At 46.6% G+C, this 18812-nt stretch overlaps 1 protein-coding gene across 2 annotated transcripts in view; it reads left to right on the top strand.

The window, feature by feature from the left end:
- Nucleotides 1-18812, top strand: part of LOC123761596 (uncharacterized) — a 136910-nt gene that overhangs the window by 59158 nt on the left and 58940 nt on the right. For both annotated transcript variants that reach the window (XM_069330750.1, XM_045747616.2), the window contains exon 7: nt 209-384. In XM_069330750.1, the coding sequence (XP_069186851.1) occupies nt 209-384 (176 nt within the window). The remainder of the gene's footprint in view (nt 1-208; nt 385-18812) is intronic.

Here is an 18812-nt window from a genome sequence, read left to right as displayed (position 1 = left end):
TTGTCAGCATAATGACTAAAACTGAAGTGCATAATCTAATTGGAGCCCAGTGAGAGCTTGATAAAGCTGAAGAAAAACATTAGACGTCTTTTTGCCAACCATTCTAGAAAGAATCCTAGTATGCTATTTTCATAATTTCAAATATTTATACAGTACATTGATCTTATAGGTAGTGATTCAACTAATGATGACTCCCATTTCTAATTAGATACGATGGACATAATCACACTGAACCTTCCTCATGGAAATGGAACTGTAGACTTCGCAGCGATGGTGAAAATCTGCTTGGGTGTATCTTTATTCTTTACCTACCCCATGATGATGTTTCCTGTAACGCACCTCTTGGACAAAACATTTGGGTTTGCCAGTGCACCTTACAGAGGGGTAAGTAGATTTTATTTTTCTAGGCAAGTATTATTGACTTCATATTTAATTTGTAATTATGTATACAGTACAACCTCGATTCAACGAATCTCCGGCTAGTTCGCACACTTTTCAGGCCAGATTTACTCGCCCGGTTCGACGAACAATGGTTCGCCAAAGCGGGGAATGTTCAGATTTGCTTACGACGTCGAGACAGAGTTCACAGACTGGTGGAAAACTTTCCTATTCTATCACAGATTACAATTATTAATTCCTTCATATGACAAGTTTGATCACACAAGTGGACCACACAAGTGGACCGCACAAGTGGTCCACAAGTGGTCCACAAGCTTACGATGTTGGGACAGAGCTCACAGAGTGTTGGAAAACTTCCCATACCATCACAGATTACAATTAATAATTCCTTCATATGACAAGTTGGACCACACAAGTTGGACCACACAAGTTGGACCACACAAGTTGGACCACACAAGTTGGACCACACAAGTTGGACCACAAGTGGTCCACAAGCTTACGATGTTGGGACAGAGTTCACAGAGTGGTGGAAAACTTTCTCATACCATCACAGATTACAATTAATAATTCCTTCATAAGACAAGTTGGATCACACAAGTGGACTACACAACAAGTGAACCATATGAACCAAACACCAGCCAGAATGGTCCACAACAAGTGACGCATATTAACCAAACACCAGCCAGAGTCGTCTACACAAGTGAACGACTGAGTTTCAATGATTTTCGTTCACCGATTTGTGGCACACGTATCTTTGTAAATTAATTTAAAGGCTGAAGCGTGAATAGCTAGCTAATGTGTTGAAATTTTCTTGTATACATTTTCTGTGATGAAACAAGATGAGTGAAGGTGGACAGATAAAGGAATACTGTACAGTAAACCTCACTTTACAGTGAGGTTCCACTCACTTTCATCTGTGTTGTCATAGTTCAGTGACCCATGACTTTGAACATTTCACATTAATAAATCATTTCTAAAACTGGTGTTTTAATAACTCTTTATTATCCTAATTAAACTAAGCTAAATAAAACCAAAAATATACTGTAATATGATAGATATCTGCTATTTGAGAAATTATTCACGTTGTTGGCGACACAACTCCAGCACGAGTGGATGGGTCTAATCCCTGTCCACACAACACCATGCTTGTTTTGTTCGATTTTGTCGCCATATTTCATTGATCTACGGCTTCGAAATAATAAAATTAATAAATCAGTTCCAAAGTAAGTATTTTTTATAGCTCTTATTACCATAATAATGTTGCTAAACTAAATATATAGCCAAAAATATATAATTTGATATAAATCGAATATTTGAGAGAAATTTATGTTGCTGGAAATCGAAGACAACACCAGGTGTGTTTTGTTCGATTTCGTCGCCACAGTTCAGTGACCTACGGCTTCGAAATAATAAAATTAATAAATCGGTTCCAAAATATGTATTTTTTATAGTTCTTATTATTGTAATAATGTTGCTAAACTAAATATATAACCCAAAATATATAATTTGATGTAAATAAAATATTTAAGAGAAATTTATGTTACTGGATCTGGCTTAAACACCAGCCTAGCCTACTGAAGGGTGTACGTATAGACTTAGTCTGCGTTCGTACACACCCAGTGCCCTTAACTTTGTTTGCGATTGACGTACAGTATTTATCCGCTGGTGGAAGAATAATTGTGGAATTGACCATTTTTCTGTGGGGAGCCCCTACGGCTCTCTGGAGCTTATCAGGTTAATGTATGTTATATTAGACTGGGACATTAGCTAAGGAGTTCAGACCTATCAGGGAAGAGTGCCAGAACCTGGCCCCTTCAGAGAGGTTTCAGGGAGCAATGGCCCTGGAAAACCCCCTTGTGGTTGGGGTTTTCCTTATCTGCCATCAACCGGGGCCAGGCACCCAGAAAGGTAGGCATAACAAAACAAACCCCACATGGTAAAAACTAAAATAAAAAACCGAACAGAGAGGTAGAAACTCCCTACAATCCCAAGCAAACAAGCAAACTGCCACGCTGATCGTCCGCGCAGCCCTCCCCGCCCTGAGAGGGAGAGGGGGGGAGTCCCGGACCTACCGCGCCGGCTACCAAGCTTCAGTTTGTAAGCTAATGTCCACCGGGATAGACGCTTCTCTGGCCTCAGTTTCCTAGGCGGTGTTTGCCTTGTGTGGCGTTCACTGCCGTGTGTTGTGTTGTGAGGTGGCCAGGAGTACCTCATCAGTGCCGGGGCTGCATGCGCTTAGTGGCTGACTTCCTTAAGCGCCCTGTGAGTACTGCCCTTGCGTATCAGTTATCTTCCCTGGGGCGTTCGGGAACCATTCCCGTAGAGGTTCTTGCTGCTTGGCATTTGCCTCGCCCTTGGGACCAGCTGGGTCTTGGGGCCCTTGTTTGGCCCTGGGTAGGGATTGGTATTGTGCTGGTTAGGGCGTCAAGATGTTGCGCAGCCTGCCACCTAAGCGGCGACCGCTTCCTGTTGCCTCTAGAGACGGTGTACTTTTGCGGGGTTTTTCTTTTGTTTTTATTTTCAATTGCCAGGTAGGGGTCTGCCCAGTGTGGCTATAGTTCCACTGGTAGTGTTTGGCAGCCCTCTGCTAGGCCCCCGTGATTGTACACGTTGCAGGGGTTTTCAGCGCTATCCTCTACCCTCTTGTTATTTTTGGGTTTCTTAACCGGTTTAGCAACACCTTGCCCAGGCTTCCCGGAGCAGTCAAACTACGGGCCCTGGAAACCCCTGTCTGGGCTCGGTGGACCATTGAATGTGTCTTCCGGGTTCCAACCCATCTTGTACGGGATCGTTGGTTGCTGTGCCCTTGTCTCTGGGTGACAGTCGCCACTTTTACCTCCGTCATGTTGCCTATTGGGTCACTGACACCTTGACCTGGAGTCTTGCGAGAGATTTTCTCTGCTTGTTCTCCAGTACTCTGCTGATGTTATTACTGTTCAGAGTACAGGTGGCATCCGTGTTGCAAGCTAGGTTAGGTTGCTGCAACACACTAGGTTGCTTTCCCACTCGGATGCCCCGAGGCCGCCCCGTTTTGATTAGGTGCTGTTCGCCCCTTTCCCTCTCTGTTCCCGGCTCCGGACCGTCTGCGGGTTTCGGGGTCGGGCGGGGTTTAGTTGGGGCCGAGACTCGGGCGGTTTTCGGGGGCTGCCCTATTCGGGTTGGGGGACGGAGGTTTTCGAGCCTGTTCCTCCTGCCAAGGCTTCTGGGTCTTATCAGCGGCCCTTTCTTGCTGCCTTTCCCATGGACTCTTGCTTTTCTTTAAGGATGGAGGGCTTGGAGGACGGCTCTGCCCCGGGGCCTCTGTTGATGGTTCCTTGGTCTGTGGGGGATGCCTGCTAGCAGTTCTGGGGCGGTTTGCCCCTGCCTGGGTTTTCTGCTTTTTGGCGGAGTTTTTCACCCATCCAGTCTGCTTGCTTCCCACTTTTGCTGGCGTGTTTTCATATCTTTAACGTTGGTCACAGCCCTCTGTTCTGACAGCAATTTTCGTCTGCCAGTTTTGCCCATTTTGTCTGTTTTGGGTCTGGGCCTTTGGGTTTGGGCTCAGTGTCCCTGGCTGTTATGCTTGCTCCCACACCTTGTCCCTCGGTTTTCGGTCTGTTATGACCGTTTCCCTGGGGGTTCTGTCTGGGGGCTGTGCTTTGCCTTTCTGTGGTGTTTCTCCTCCGGCAAATGTGGTGGTTTGGGCTCCCCCTGGTTCGATTCTGGGTTCCTTTGGGTTCTTTGGTTTCGTTCCGGAGGTTTCTTCCTCTTGGGCCCCCTTTGTGGGTTCAGGGGGCTTTGTTTCCTTGTGTGACCCGGTTCTGCCTTCTGGGGTTCTGGGGTTTTCCTGGCTTGCAGACTGATCTTTTTGGGTCATGGCACATGTTGTGGTCGTGCTGGGACTTTGAGGTTTTGTTGTCGAGGTGGGCCTTTTGATGCAGTTTTGTGCCTTCTTTGCCTGGCTGGCGTGGGGCTCTCTGCCCACTGGTCGGTGGCTTGTAATTTTCTTTTCAAGTGTATGTGTACGCATGTACATGTGTACACTGTGTGTGTGTGCACATGTCTGTGCATATGCACGTGTTTGTAACATACCTTGTGTAATTACCTAAGTGTAATTACCTAAGTGTAGTTACAGGATGAGAGCTACGCTCGTGGTGTCCCGTCTTCCCAGCACTCTTTGTCATATAACGCTTTGAAACTACTGACGGTCTTGGCCTCCACCACCTTCTCACTTAACTTGTTCCAACCGTCTACCACTCTATTTGCGAAGGTGAATTTTCTTATATTTCTTCGGCATCTGTGTTTAGCTAGTTTAAATCTATGACCTCTTGTTCTTGAAGTTCCAGGTCTCAGGAAGTCTTCCCTATCGATTTTATCAATTCCTGTTACTATTTTGTACGTAGTGATCATATCACCTCTTTTTCTTCTGTCTTCTAGTTTTGGCATATTTAATGCTTCTAACCTCTCCTCGTAGCTCTTGCCCTTCAGTTCTGGGAGCCACTTAGTAGCATGTCTTTGCACCTTTTCCAGTTTGTTGATGTGCTTCTTAAGATATGGGCACCACACAACAGCTGCATATTCTAGCTTTGGCCTAACAAAAGTCATGAACAATTTCTTTAGTATATCGCCATCCATGTATTTAAATGCAATTCTGAAGTTAGAAAGCATTGCATAGGCTCCTTGCACAATATTCTTTATGTGGTCCTCAGGTGATAGTTTTCTATCTAGAACCACTCCTAGATCTCTTTCTTTATCAGAATTCTTTAAAGAATTCTCACATAATATATAGGTTGTGTGGGGTCTATGTTCTCCTATTCCACATTCCATAACATGACATTTATTAACATTAAATTCCATTTGCCAAGTGGTGCTCCATATACTTATTTTGTCCAGGTCTTCTTGAAGGGCATGACAATCATCTAAATTTCTTATCCTTCCTATTATCTTAGCATCATCAGCAAACATGTTCATATAATTCTGTATACCAACTGGTAGATCATTTATGTACACAATAAACATCACTGGTGCAAGAACTGAACCCTGTGGTACTCCACTTGTGACATTTCTCCATTCCGATACATTGCCTCTGATTACTGCCCTCATTTTTCTATCAGTCAGAAAATTTTTCATCCATGATAGAAGCTTACCTGTCACCCCTCCAATATTTTCCAGTTTCCAGAACAACCTCTTATGTGGAACTCTGTCGAAAGCCTTTTTTAGGTCCAGATAGATGCAGTCAACCCAGCCATCTCTTTCCTGTAATATCTCTGTGGCCCGATCATAGAAACTGAGTAAATTCGATACACAGGATCTTCCTGATCGAAAACCATACTGTCTGTCTGATATTATATCATTTCTCTCCAGGTGTTCTACCCATTTAGTTTTGATTAGCTTTTCCAATACTTTCACTATTACACTTGTCAATGATACAGGTCTATAATTGAGGGGGTCTTCCCTGCTGCCACTTTTGTAGATTGGAACTATGTTAGCCTGTTTCCACACGTCTGCTACGATTCCTGTACACAGGGATGCCTGAAAGATCAGGTGAAGTGGAATGCTGAGCTCAGATGCACATTCTCTCAGAACCCATGGTGAAACGCCATCTGGGCCAGCTGCTTTGTTCCTCCCGAGCTCCTTTAGCATATTTTCCACTTCATCTCTAGACACCTCTATCCGCTCTATGTTGTTCTCTGGAATTCTTATTGTGTCTGGTTCTCTGAAGATTTCATTTTGTACAAACACACTTTGGAACTTTTCATTTAATGTTTCACACATTTCCTTTTCATTTTCCGTGAATCTGTTTCCCATTTTCAACCTCTGGATATTATCCTTTACCTGCAATTTGTTGTTTATGAATTTGTAGAATAGGCCCGGTTCTGTTTTACATTTATCTGCTATCCCTTTTTCAAAATTTCTTTCTGCCTCTCTCCTTACTGCTGTATAATTGTTTCTCGCATCTTTGTATCGCTGGTATGTTTGGGGGTTTGGCCTCTTCCTATACTGATTCCATTTTTGTGTCTTTTGGTCTCTTGCCCTCTCACAATTTCTGTCGAACCAATCCTGTTTTCTGGTCCTGCATCTCTGTTTTGGTATGAATGTTTGTGTGCCTTCCTCGTATAGTTTTAAAAATTTGGCATACATTTCGTTTACTTCCCTGCCTAGCAACAATTCTGTCCAATTACACTCATTAAAAAAATTTCGAAGTTCCCCATAGTTGCCTCTCTTTAAATCGAGTTTATCAACTGTTTCAATGTCCCCATTTTCTTCTAGATGATATCTTAAAGCATATTTAATGTCTAACAGGACGTGATCACTCTTTCCCAAGGGAGGAAGGTACTGGATGTCAAAAATCTCTTCTTCTTTCCTGGTGAATACTAGATCCAGTACTGACGGTATATCTCCTTCCCTCATTCTTGTGGCTTGCTTTATGTGTTGATACAAGAATGTCTCCAGAATGAGGTTCACAAATCTGCATGTCCAAAAGTCCTCCGTTCTTGCTTCATAGGCCTCCCAGTCTATTGCTCTAAAGTTGAAGTCCCCCAGTATCAACAGTCGTGATTTATCTTTATCTGCTTGTACAATAATATCTCTCATGACCATTATGAGGCCCTCTCGTTTGTCATCCAGTTCTTCCTTTGTCCACGTGTTGCTTGCTGGTGGGCTGTAGGTATTTACAATTATCAGGTTATCATCCTGATTCCAGACCTGCAATGCCATTATGTCAATATCTCGAGGGTTTTCAAATATTAACTCTTTTACCTTCAGGTGTTTTTTCACCAGTACAGCCACTCCTCCTCCCTTCCTAGTTTTCCTGTCACGTCTCCAAACTGAGTAGCCTCTTGGGAATATGACTTCATTTATTATATATCCTTCAAGTTTCGTTTCTGATAATGCAACAATATCTGGGACCCTAAGCTGGATTATATCTTGCAACTCCAAAGTTTTTGACCTCACTCCATCTATGTTGGTATATACAATTTTCAGGAACATGTTCTCTTTTCCTTTGCTCTTTACTCCCCCTTCCACTACTGATCTTGTTGCTTTGTTTTTATGTACCATTTCACAAGCTTTCCAGTCCCTGTCACTTTGTAAAAAAAAGAATTTCTGTCTTCTTCATTTCTATCCCCATTTAGCCAAGCAAAATATATATAAATATATATAAATATAAATATAATAAAAATATAATAAAAATAAAATATAATATATAATATAAATAATAAAATATAATATAAATAAAATATAATAAAAATGTGTGTATGTGTATATGTGTATGTGTACTTTTTCTTGCGGAGGGGGCTCTGTTCCCTTCTTTGTTGACGGGGCGCTGGTGGAACAGCTTGCTCTGTTGACTCTCGTATGGTTCCACTGTTGGTGGGCACTTTTGGTTGTCTTCCGGCATCTGGTGGCAGCGGTGGACGGCTTCTTCCCCTTTGGGGGGTTCAGAGCTGTCGGGGTGGGCTTCTTCCCCTGCGCTTCGTTATGTCATCTTAGTGGGTGCGTTGGGCATGGTCAATCCACCCCATCCTTCTGGGCTTCCCGTCTGCTCTTTGCAGACATGGGCCTTTCGAATCTGCAGTTCTTCTGGACTTCTTCAGTCTGCGCCCCTGGATTCTATGCCCTCCTTGGAGAACTGTTGTCTCCTGTCCGGCTTCTGTTGGGGCCGGGTGCCTGGATGGTGCCCCTGGACCTCCAGGTCAATTCTTGGCACGTTCCTCACCAGTTTTCCGGGACTGGCAATGTTGGTGGTGGGGCTTCAGGCTTGCCGCTTTTGTTGCCTTCCCTAGTTTGTAATTGGCACTTGGTGTTTTTTTTGCATCTTTACCGGATCTTGGTGCCCTGTCTGAGTCTGCTTGAGATTCGGTGTCTGGCCTACCTCGACAACTGGCTGGTGTGGGCTCCCAGTCAGCCCGCTTGTCTGCTCGCCGGGGGTGTGGTTCTTTCCAGATTGCCGGGTTTGGTTTCCTGGTGATCTGGAGGACATTCCATCTGTTTCTGTCCCGGGTTCGGACCTGGGCCTTGTTTAGGGCTCTTGGGGCACTCCTTGTCTTTCCTTCCAGAAGTGTTACTGTGGCTGTGGTCCCGCCTTCAGCTGAGGGGGGTCCCGGGTTTCTCGGGCAGTTGTACGGGAGTCTGAACTTTGACATGCTGGTCTGCCCCCGGGGTCGGGTTTGGCTTCGGCGTCTGATTGGTTCCTTCGGTGACTCCCCTTCCGCCTCTTGCAATCGTTGGGTTTGTTCCTCCGGGGATCTTGTGTTGGTGCTGCGTCACCAGCTTCCTCTTTGGGGTTTTCGGGGTTCCGTGCCTTGGCACCTCCCCGAGCCTTCACTTGATGTGTTCATGGACAGGTCATCTCTCGGCTGGGGCTTTGTGACCAGTGCTCACCAGGTCGGCCGGGGATGGTGGAGTCTGTCCGTCCGTCAGGCTCACAGCTCGGTTCGGGAGTTCGTGGCTGTCTGGTTTGCGCTTCGGAGGGTTTGGGTCACTCGGTGCTCTACCATTCAGCTCCATTCAGACGGTTCTCTGGCGGTTCTTTGCCAGAACCACAGGGTTTCTCTTAGGTGTTGACCTTTGGGATTGGTTCCTTAGAGTGACTCGTTTGCTGGATTCTCGGGATTTGGCTAACGGTGAGGTTCATGTCTGGAGTGTGTCCTGCGTCCTGGCGGACAGCTGTCTCGGTTCATTCCTCTGTTCGCGGATTGGCCAGTCGTCGCCGACTCGTTTGATTGGCTCTGCCGGACGTATGGACTCCTGGCCATGGACATCTTCGAGTTGGCGTGGTCTAGGCGTCGCCCATATTGTGGCGCCCTTACCCACCTGCGAGGCGTTCACGGTGGATGCTTTTCGGCAGGACTGGTCGAGGTGGGGGTACCTGTTCCTCTTCTCCCAGTCCAGCTGTTGCTTCGGGTTCTGGCTCGGTTGCAGCCCATTCCCACGAGAGCAGTCCTTATGGTTCCTTGGTGGCCGGCCCAGCTTTATTTTCAGATGCTGCTTGATAGGTGTCCGAACCCGGGGCGTTTTTCCGCGGCTCCACCTCTTTCGGCAGGACGGATCGGTTCTGTACGTGACTGGTTCGGCCTTCTCCTCGTCTCTTCGCGTCTGGTATTTTGATGCAGATATCACCATCTCTGTGGTGTTCAGGTGGCCTTGTTGATGGTGTCCCACCTGCGAGCTTCATTTTGGCAATAGTATGACGTTCTTGGTGTTCCTATGCACTTTTTCTTGCTCTTTGTACGTTGTCTTCTCTTTCGCATCGGGTTCTCTTGTCCTTTCTTGGGTAGGTGCGGTAGGTCCGGGGTTCCCCCCTCCCCCTCTCGGGGCTGGGAGGGCTGTGCGGACGATCGGCGCGGCAGTAAAATGTGATGTTTGCTTGTTTGCTTGGGATTGTGGGTAGTTTCTACCTCTGATCGGTTTTTTGTTTTAGTTTTTACCATGTGGGGTTTGTTTTGTCATGCCTACCTTTCTGGGTGCCTGACCCCGGTCGATGGCAGATAAGGAAAACCCCAACCACAAGGGGGTTTCCAGGGCCATTGCTCCCTGAAACCTCTCTGAAGGGGCCAGGTTCTGGCGCTGGTCCCTGGTAGGTCTGAACTCCTTAGCTAATGTCCCGGTCTAATATAACATACATTATCCCAATAAGCTCCAGGGAGCCTCCGGGGCTCACCCAGAAAATGGCGTTTCATTACATTCAACGCTGGTTTTTTACTACAGCTCTTTGATTATAAAACAAAATGTCTCAGGGGCTTACTAATGGGCCTTATTAATGCCAAAAATAAAGCAATATTTTGCAAGAACTAGTAGCAGAAAATCAACCAGCATAAGCACAGCCGTACCCAGCACGAGAACAGCCGTACCCAGCATGAGAACAGCCGTACCCAGCACGAGAACAGCCGTACCAAGCACGAGAACAGCCATACACAGCACGAGAACAGCCATACACAGCACGAGAACAGCTGTACCCAGTACAAGAACAGCCGTACCCAGCACAAGAACAGCCGTACCCAGCACAAGAACAGCCGTACCCAGCACGAGAACAGCTGTACCCAGTACAAGAACAGCCGTACCCAGCACAAGAACAGCCGTACCCAGCACGAGCACAGTTGTACCCAGCACTGGTACAACAGCAGCCAGCACCAGCTCAGAAGCAGCTGAACCCACAGCAGCAGCGAGCACCAGCAAAGCTGATGCAAACATCTAAATACATCGTGTGCGGCATGAACAGTTAGAACAAGTGTTAAATTTAAGTGTGTACACAGTGTTAAAATTAAAGTTGCAGTAATTTTAGTGTACAATTGTTTTCATAAACTGTATTGTAGTACTCAACATACAGCAGAACTACTTTTAATCAACACAGTGCTAACATCATAATGCACTACAGCATGTATTTACTGTAAAGCAATCACAACTTCATGAAACTTCAAGATAGACATAACTCCAACAATAAGGTAAATTTATGAATTACAGTATTTTTTAGTAGAGAAGTAATATATATAAGTACAGTATGTAATATGATAATGCATTTTTATTGTGTACAAGAAAAAAAAAAGACTGACACAAACACCTCCTGAAGGTCACCTCTTGCAACGAATCCAACGCTCCAACAAACTGGGGTTGGTCCCATATAGTACGTTGAATCAAGGTTGTACTGTACTGTATTTCCCATTTTGGATAAATTGTTTATTATAACTAATTATTTTTAATTTGAGAAATCTAGTAAGAGGTGTTAAAGCTGTTCACAGTAAGGTGATAACGAGCATTTACAGGAATAACATAATACAAATATCTACTATACTTTCTTATATATGTACATATAGTCTGTTGTTACGTAAGAAGGTACTGCGGTCGTTTCCAGCAGGTGTTATGCTGCACGAGTATTAAGTTACACACAAAAAAAAGACATTTGACCTTTGCAGTGTGAAAATGTGGGTTAGCATTAAATTATACTCGAGCAAAAAAATATAACAAATTTATTTTAAAAAATAAACAAATAAATAAATAAACAAATGACTTTAAGCTTGATATACTGTACATTAATCTTGGCTGTTACACAATAGCAATAATTAAATGAACACATGAAAGTTAAATTTACGTTAAACAATTGAATTATAAACAAGATAAGGGCTTATGAATTATGTACACCAAACACCACAACCTGGGCAGGAAACGACTTGGAGGTGAATCGTGGGCAGCGAGTAGTGTTGACACCTGTAGAGCTCCTGAGAGACAGATACAGACTGGCGTAACCCTTTAACTGCGCAACGCACCTGCAAGCCCAGGCTTTGGGTGCGCATCGCGCCTCCCAGTGTTTGTATTTTTCATGTCCAATTTAAAAGTGGCGCGCGGTGACGTGGGTATGGAATGGGTAGCTGGGGGCCCCAGTGATTGTCCGCTATCTTGAAAAAAAATTCCAGCATGCTCCGCAACCGTGGGGAGCCCCAGTTCCCAAGCAGCAACCATGTCTGACGCATCATGAACGAGCTCCCGTTCCACAGCGACCCGCGGTCATGGAAAACAACTCTCTGAGGAGGAAATTCGCGATATATTGTATGACGACGGTGCTATGGATGATGACCTGGACTACGATCCAGAGAAAGATCTGACACAGGTTTGATACGAGTGAGGGGGAAACAGAAGTGGATGATGTGGTAAGCGTGTACGGTACACGCTCCTCACCCGGCCTGTCTCGCCGCCCTGGGTCAACACCGTTATCATCACCACCATCATATATGTCCCCAGATGCTAGTTCATTATTCAGTGACAGTACATGTGACGAATCTTTCTCGGGGTTCAGCGACATTGGCTCTGATACGAGTACTGTAGACGACCCCCAGTACTAGCAGTGGGGGTGGTACCAGGCTGGGTTTTGCTACCTCAGCAACACGTGCAGGCAGGCGGTGCCGTGTCTCCCAGCATGACGACAGTGGGCCATCAACATCTGGTGTTCGTGGTAGGCCTACGGTTCGGAAATCTGCCTCAGCGTCAAGCATACTCTCACGCAGCTCCAGGAGCAGCAGCAGACGATGTAGCCGTGGTTTTGGTGGCCGTGGTGGTGTTGTCTGTGGTGTTGGCGCCTACACCAAACCCCCTGGTGTACTTGTGTGGGAGGATTGCGCCACATTTGTGCCTCAAATACCAATGTTTGTTGATACAGACGTTGGTGTTACAGCTTTATTCCCGTATACCGGTGATGATATGGCGGACATGGAATATTTCCAGGCATATTTCAACTATGTCTTCATAGACCATCTTGTGACTGAGACAAACACATACACCCACACCCTCATAGACGGCGGCATATTACCTGCCTCACGCGATGGAAGGATACGACAATGGACGAGATGTACGTGTTTCTCGCTATATGTATGATGATGAAACACTCCAAGAAAGCTGTCGTCCAGGACTATTGAAACAAAGACAGCCTTGTTCCATCGCCCGTCTTCAACCGTTATATGTCGCGGGATAGGTTTCTGTTGATTCTGAGGTGCCTGCATTTCGAAAATAATGCAAACGAGGACAGGCAGGACAGACTGTGGAAGGTACGCAAGGTATTCAGCGACCTGAGAGGGAAGTTCAGGGATTATTTTGTACCTGGACAGAATGTCGTTATCGATGAGTCGCTTGTATTGTTCAAGGGCAGACTGGCATTCAAACAGTACATCCCTTCCAAGCGGCACCGTTTTGGCCTCAAGTTTTTTGTGCTGTGCGATTGTGAGACTGGTATCGTCCTGGACATGATCTTGTATTCCGGTACAGACGTCGACATACCAGCTCAAGATGAACACGGGTTCTCCGGTAGTGTCGTAAAAACTCTGATGGAGCCGTTGCTGAACAAGGGCCATATACTGTTCACCGACAACTATTACACCAGTCCCTTGTTGACCAGATACCTCCTCGCCCACAACATCGGCGTATGTGGCACTGTGAAGCTCATCAGGAAGGAAATGCCAGTGTTCGGTATAGGTATAGGTGTGGGTGAGTGCCAGCAACGCAAGTGTGACAAGATGCTGTCAGTGCGGTGGAAGGACAGACGCGAAGTGAATATGCTGACAACGATTCACACCGGTGCCATGTTGGACACTGGCAAGGTCCATTTTCAGACACACAACCCCATGTACAAGCCGGACTGTGTCATAGACTATAACATGAACATGCGCCTCATCAATAAGTGTGACATGATGCTTGGTGGTGTGGAGTGCGTATGCAGGTCAGTGAAGTGGACGAAAAAGTTCTTCTTCCACCTCATGGATGTTGCAGTGCTCAACTGCTACAATACGTACCTGGTGAAGTCCGGCAGGAAACCGTCCATACGTACCTTCAGTGCCAGCGTGGTGTCACAGCTGCTGGTAAAGTATGGCAAGGAGGGGCTCCGTAGTACCCCGCGGGGTGCAAGCAACGATGCCACACGCAGCCCCAGACAGACTGAGGGGTACTGAGAACTTCGGGGTACACAGGCTGGAGTATATGCCAGGCACAGCATCACGGGAGAAGGGTAAACGTGCATGCATAGTCTGCAGGAACACCACACGCAGACCACAAAAGCGTAGATGCATCAGCACCTGGTGCGTGGAATGCAAGGTGCCACTCTGCCCCATTGGGTGTTTCGCAGCATATCACACACTCGCAGAGTACTGAGTGTGTGTATATAGTGTGTGATACTGTACAGTGTGTATATATAATGTACATATAAATATATTTGCGTGATATATTAGAAATAAGTGCAGGATAAGTGAACCATTTTGTGATGCATGTAACACAGTGTCTACGGACAGTACGGATGTTCTACTGCCATAATATGATGTACGTGATCACCATACATCGGTTCGGCACGTAAAATGTAATAAAATGTATTTGGAACTGTGCGCAAAAAATGTGCAAAAATATATTCGCGGCAACTCGCGCACCCCGCCTCGGGTACCCCACTGGCCCTGGGAGCATACTGCTCTGGTGCACGGGGAATGATGACATCATGCCCCATCTTTCGGACCCCATAGCAGCCAAAGTAAGTACAATTTCGAACTTCCGTTGCTATACCCATATACAGGGAGGGGTTTTTTTACCATTTCAGAAGAAAAAATAATTTTTTCCCGAGGTTTCATTTCCTGCACACTGGGGGGGTGTCATATTTATAGGCCGCGCAGTTAAAGGGTTAAGGGATCCGGTCCTGCCCCATATATACCCCCTCCTGGTGACGTCACATCCTGTGTCGATGCTTCTCTAAACTAAGAGCCGGTTACATAACAACTGCTGGTGCATATGGAGTCACACAGAAGCTAGTGGGGGAGAAGGGGGTTTGTCTGGCTGGAGCATCTTGCATTGTTTGGGACACCAGAACATGTGTAGATGTAAAAACTTCTTTACTTGCTGGTGATGTATTTTCGTCGTGACGAAGATGTCAACAACAGGTGAGAAGGAAGAGGCGGTTTACCCTGCTATACAGGGGAAATTGTGTGACAATGTATATCTACTATACATTCTTAAAGGACACCTTGTGTTCTCTAAGAACTATGTTTCTGTGGAGAGCCCCTTTGGCCTCCCGGAGCTATACTGAGCTGATATGTATATATTAGACCGTGGAAACAGTATACCGATGGAATTCTAAGCCTACCGAAGACCAATGCCTGGCCCCTCTAAGAAAGGCATGAGGAGCAATGGCTTATAGACCCCCCCAATGTAATTGGAAGCAGTCTGTGCAGTCAGTCAGTCAGTCAGTCAGTCTGCTATCTACCAGGTCAGGCACCCAGAAATGTAGGAATTCTAAAACAAACTACAGCTGGTTAAAAATTGCAAAACAAAAGTCAAATTAGCAAGCAGAACTCCCCCAATCGAAAACAAGCAAACAAGCATGACATCACCACAGTCGCCGTGTTGCTGTCTGCACAACTCCCTCCCACTCCCCACCCTTCCCTAGGAAGGGGAAGAGAGTTTCCTAGACCTCATGCACCAGCTACCCAACCTCAGTTCAGAGGCTGAATATAAAAAAGAAAAAAAAAAATGCTGACCGGAGGAAGGGAGGGAGGGATGCCGGAATGTTTGCAGGTGAAACTTTCCCTGAAAACACCCTGAAAATGGCGTTTCATTACATTCAACGCTGGTTTTCTGTGGAGCGCCTCTTCAGCTTCCTGAAGCTACCTACCCAATGATAAAGGGAAAAAAGGGACTTACCCAGGAGGCGGCTGCCACTTAAAATACAAAATAAAATAAAATAAAATGTTTATTTAGGTAAGGTACATACATACAATAAATTTTTACAAAGATTGGTTGACTTATAGGTAGAGCTAGTACATACAATGCCTAAAGCCACTATTACGCAAAGCGTTTCGGGCATGATAAACTTAAATGACAAGCTTAATACTAATTGAGCATAATGAGTAGAATGAAAACAAGAAATGAAAACATAGATGAAAAAGCAGCACAAATACAATAATGTCGACAAACAGCGCTCTTTAAAAAAAACAGACATTGGTTGACAATAGAAGGGTAAGGTAGGTTACAGGGAATTTATTAGGTATAGCTTCGTTTTTAACTTAAACTGGTTGAGAGAGGTACAGTCTTTAACATGGTTGGGAAGGTCATTCCACATTCTGGGCCCCTTGATTTGTAGAGCATTTCTAGTTTGATTAAGTCGTACTCTAGGAATATCAAAACTGTATTTATTTCTGGTGTGGTGCTCATGGGTTCTGTTACAACCTTCTATGAAGCTTTTGAGATCAGTATTGGCATTATAGTTTAGCGTTTTATATATGTATAATACACATGAGAGAATGTGCAGTGACTTAATGTCTAACATATTCAGAGATTTGAGTAAGGGTACCGAGTGATGACTTGCTCCTCAACTCGAAGTTGAGACAACTGGCTGCAACCTGCGACCCAAGGCTACACATGCCCAAGAAGAGGCAGGAACATTAATGAGCTACTGTGTGGCCAGGACCCTGTTCGACCTCCAAATGACTGAATGTCAGCCCAGGACATATTGCCAAAAACAGCAGCCAAAGCCACGAATTTATAAACGTCGTGGGCACAGGGATAGACCGCAGGCTGGCTGGACCAAATAATCCTGCAGATGACCTGGAAGACACGTGCCCTGGAACAGGGAAGAAGAGAAACCAGGTGAATCCAAAGCGCATCCCCTGCCACAGAGGCCATGGCAGGGGACGCGGCAAGAAGCAAAGAACAAACAACACCATCTTCAGGATAGGCACACACAGCTTCAACAAGCGCTGCTGATTCCAGAGTCGCCGAGACCAGCACGACGGCAGAGTAGACAGTGCTCGGGATTCATAGTCCTGAGGTTACGGGTTCAATCTCCGGCAAAGACAGAAACAAATGGGCAGTTTCTTTCACCCTGATGCCTCTGTTTACCTAGCAGTAAATAGGTACCTGGGAGTTAGACAGCTGCAACAGGCTGCTTCTTAGGGATGTGTAACAAAAAGGTGGGCTGATCGAGAACCGGGCTGTGGGGACACTAACCCCCAAAATCACCTCAAGATAACCAGACGAAGGCCTGGCACTCAACACCTCCACATCCTCCTCAAGCCAGGCCGAAGACAGCTCGAGAAGGGAAAAGAAGTGCAAGACCGAAGCCAAATGCCCACGGGCGTGCCAATCGTCAGCAACCAAGGATGCCGAAAAGGTAGGACCTGCACGTGTAGCTGGACAAGGCCAGCATCCTGAGAAAGCATAGGAGCGAACAAGCATGCATTAAGGTGCTTAACCCTCAAACCGCGAGGGGTCCAAATGACTTCAACACCTACAGGTGCAAAAAAAAAAAATAACAAAAATCTTTCGTCCTATAAAAGTGTTCATTTATGTTCCCTGATCACGGAAAAAATATGCCACGTAGGTGGCATATTTTAGCTGCAATAGGGTAGGGAAGCCTGGCTAAAAAGGGGCGTTGACAGAGCCTTCGCCAGACAAGGTCTATTCTGCCCGAGCTGTCAGGCATCAGTTGCCACAAATATATTATTAAAAGTATCCACTCGGTTTAACAGCATATATGGGGCTGTACCCTGATCGGTATTTCCGGAGCTCCGGTATTTCCGAAGTGTCGGTAACTTTTCAAGTAACATTCAGGTAAGATATATTTTATACAGACAACCACTGGGTCCACCACTCTAGTGCTTTCTACCCTGTGACATCACAGATTCACGGCACATTGTTTTGATTTGTCAAGAGGCTGGAGTGTTCATTCCGTGACGCTGTTGGACATATCTGTACAATCAAGGAACATCCGTGCACCATGTTGGCTCCAAATGCACTCGTTGTGTCAGTGATGGCTGACTGGTGGGTGGATGGGCAGACAGGCAGGGAGGGAGAGGCTGAAATGTAGGCAGGTAGGCAGGGAGAGGCTGGGAGGTAGGCAGGGAGGGAGAGGCAAGGAGAGAGGGAGGCAGGCAGGGAGGGAGGCAGGCAGGCAGGCAGAGAGGGAGAGGATGGAGATGGATGGTAGGATGGAGATGGATGGAAGGATGGAGGGAGGGAGGGATGGAAGGAAGAAGGGAGGGAGGGATGGAAGGAAGAAGGGAGGGAGGGATGGAAGGAAGAAGGGAGGGAGGGATGGAAGGAAGAAGGGAGGGAGGGATGGAAGGAAGGAGGGAGGGAGGAAGGGAAGGAGGGAGGGAGGGAGGGATGGAAGGAAGGAGGGAAGGGAGGGAGGGAGGAAGGAAGGAGGGAGGGATGGAAGGAACGAGGGAGGGATGGAAGGAAGGAGGGAGGGATGGAAGGAAGGAGGGAGGGAAGGAAGGAGGGAGGGATGGATGGAAGGAAGGAAGGAGGGATGGATGGAAGGAAGGAGGGATGGATGGATGGATGGATGGATGGATGGAAGGAAGGGAGGGAGGGAGGGAGGGAGCTGGGAAGGAGGGAGGGAGGGAGGGATGGTTGGATGGAGGGAGGGAAGGAAGAAGAGAGGGATGGCTGGATGGAAGAGATGGGAGCCGAGCGGACAGCACGCTGGACTTGTGATCCTGTGGTCCTGGGTTCGATCCTAGGCGCTGGCGAGAAACAATGGGCAAAGTTTCTTTCACCCTATGCCCCTGTTACCTAGCAGTAAAATAGGTACCTGGGTGTTAGCTGTCACGGGCTGCTTCCTGGGGGTGGAGGCCTGGTCGAGGACCGGGCTGCAGGGACACTAAAGCCCCGAAATCATCTCAAGATAACCTCAAGATAAGATGGATGTTGGGGTGAAGCAGAGAGAGCATGTGTATGGGAAGTATGGGGAGGGGGAAAGGGGGGTGTCGGTGGTGGGGAAGGAACTGGCTCACTGATAAGCCTTTTTTAAGATTTTCTACGGCTTCTTGCTCGTTTCTCCCTCCAGTCGTGGCCCTCTGGATGCTGAGGGTGTTGTGGATTTATATCTGGGGGTGTCACTTCGTTCTTCCTCTGCTTCCGGGCGAGGGATAGTTTGGTGTGGCGCCGCCTCCTCCCCCTCTGTTTTGCTC

Source organism: Procambarus clarkii, chromosome 24 (genome assembly GCF_040958095.1).
Source record: "Procambarus clarkii isolate CNS0578487 chromosome 24, FALCON_Pclarkii_2.0, whole genome shotgun sequence".
Taxonomy (NCBI): domain Eukaryota; kingdom Metazoa; phylum Arthropoda; class Malacostraca; order Decapoda; family Cambaridae; genus Procambarus; species Procambarus clarkii.
The sequence above is the reverse complement of the archived record's forward strand: the minus strand, read 5'-3'. Positions and strand labels throughout refer to the sequence as shown.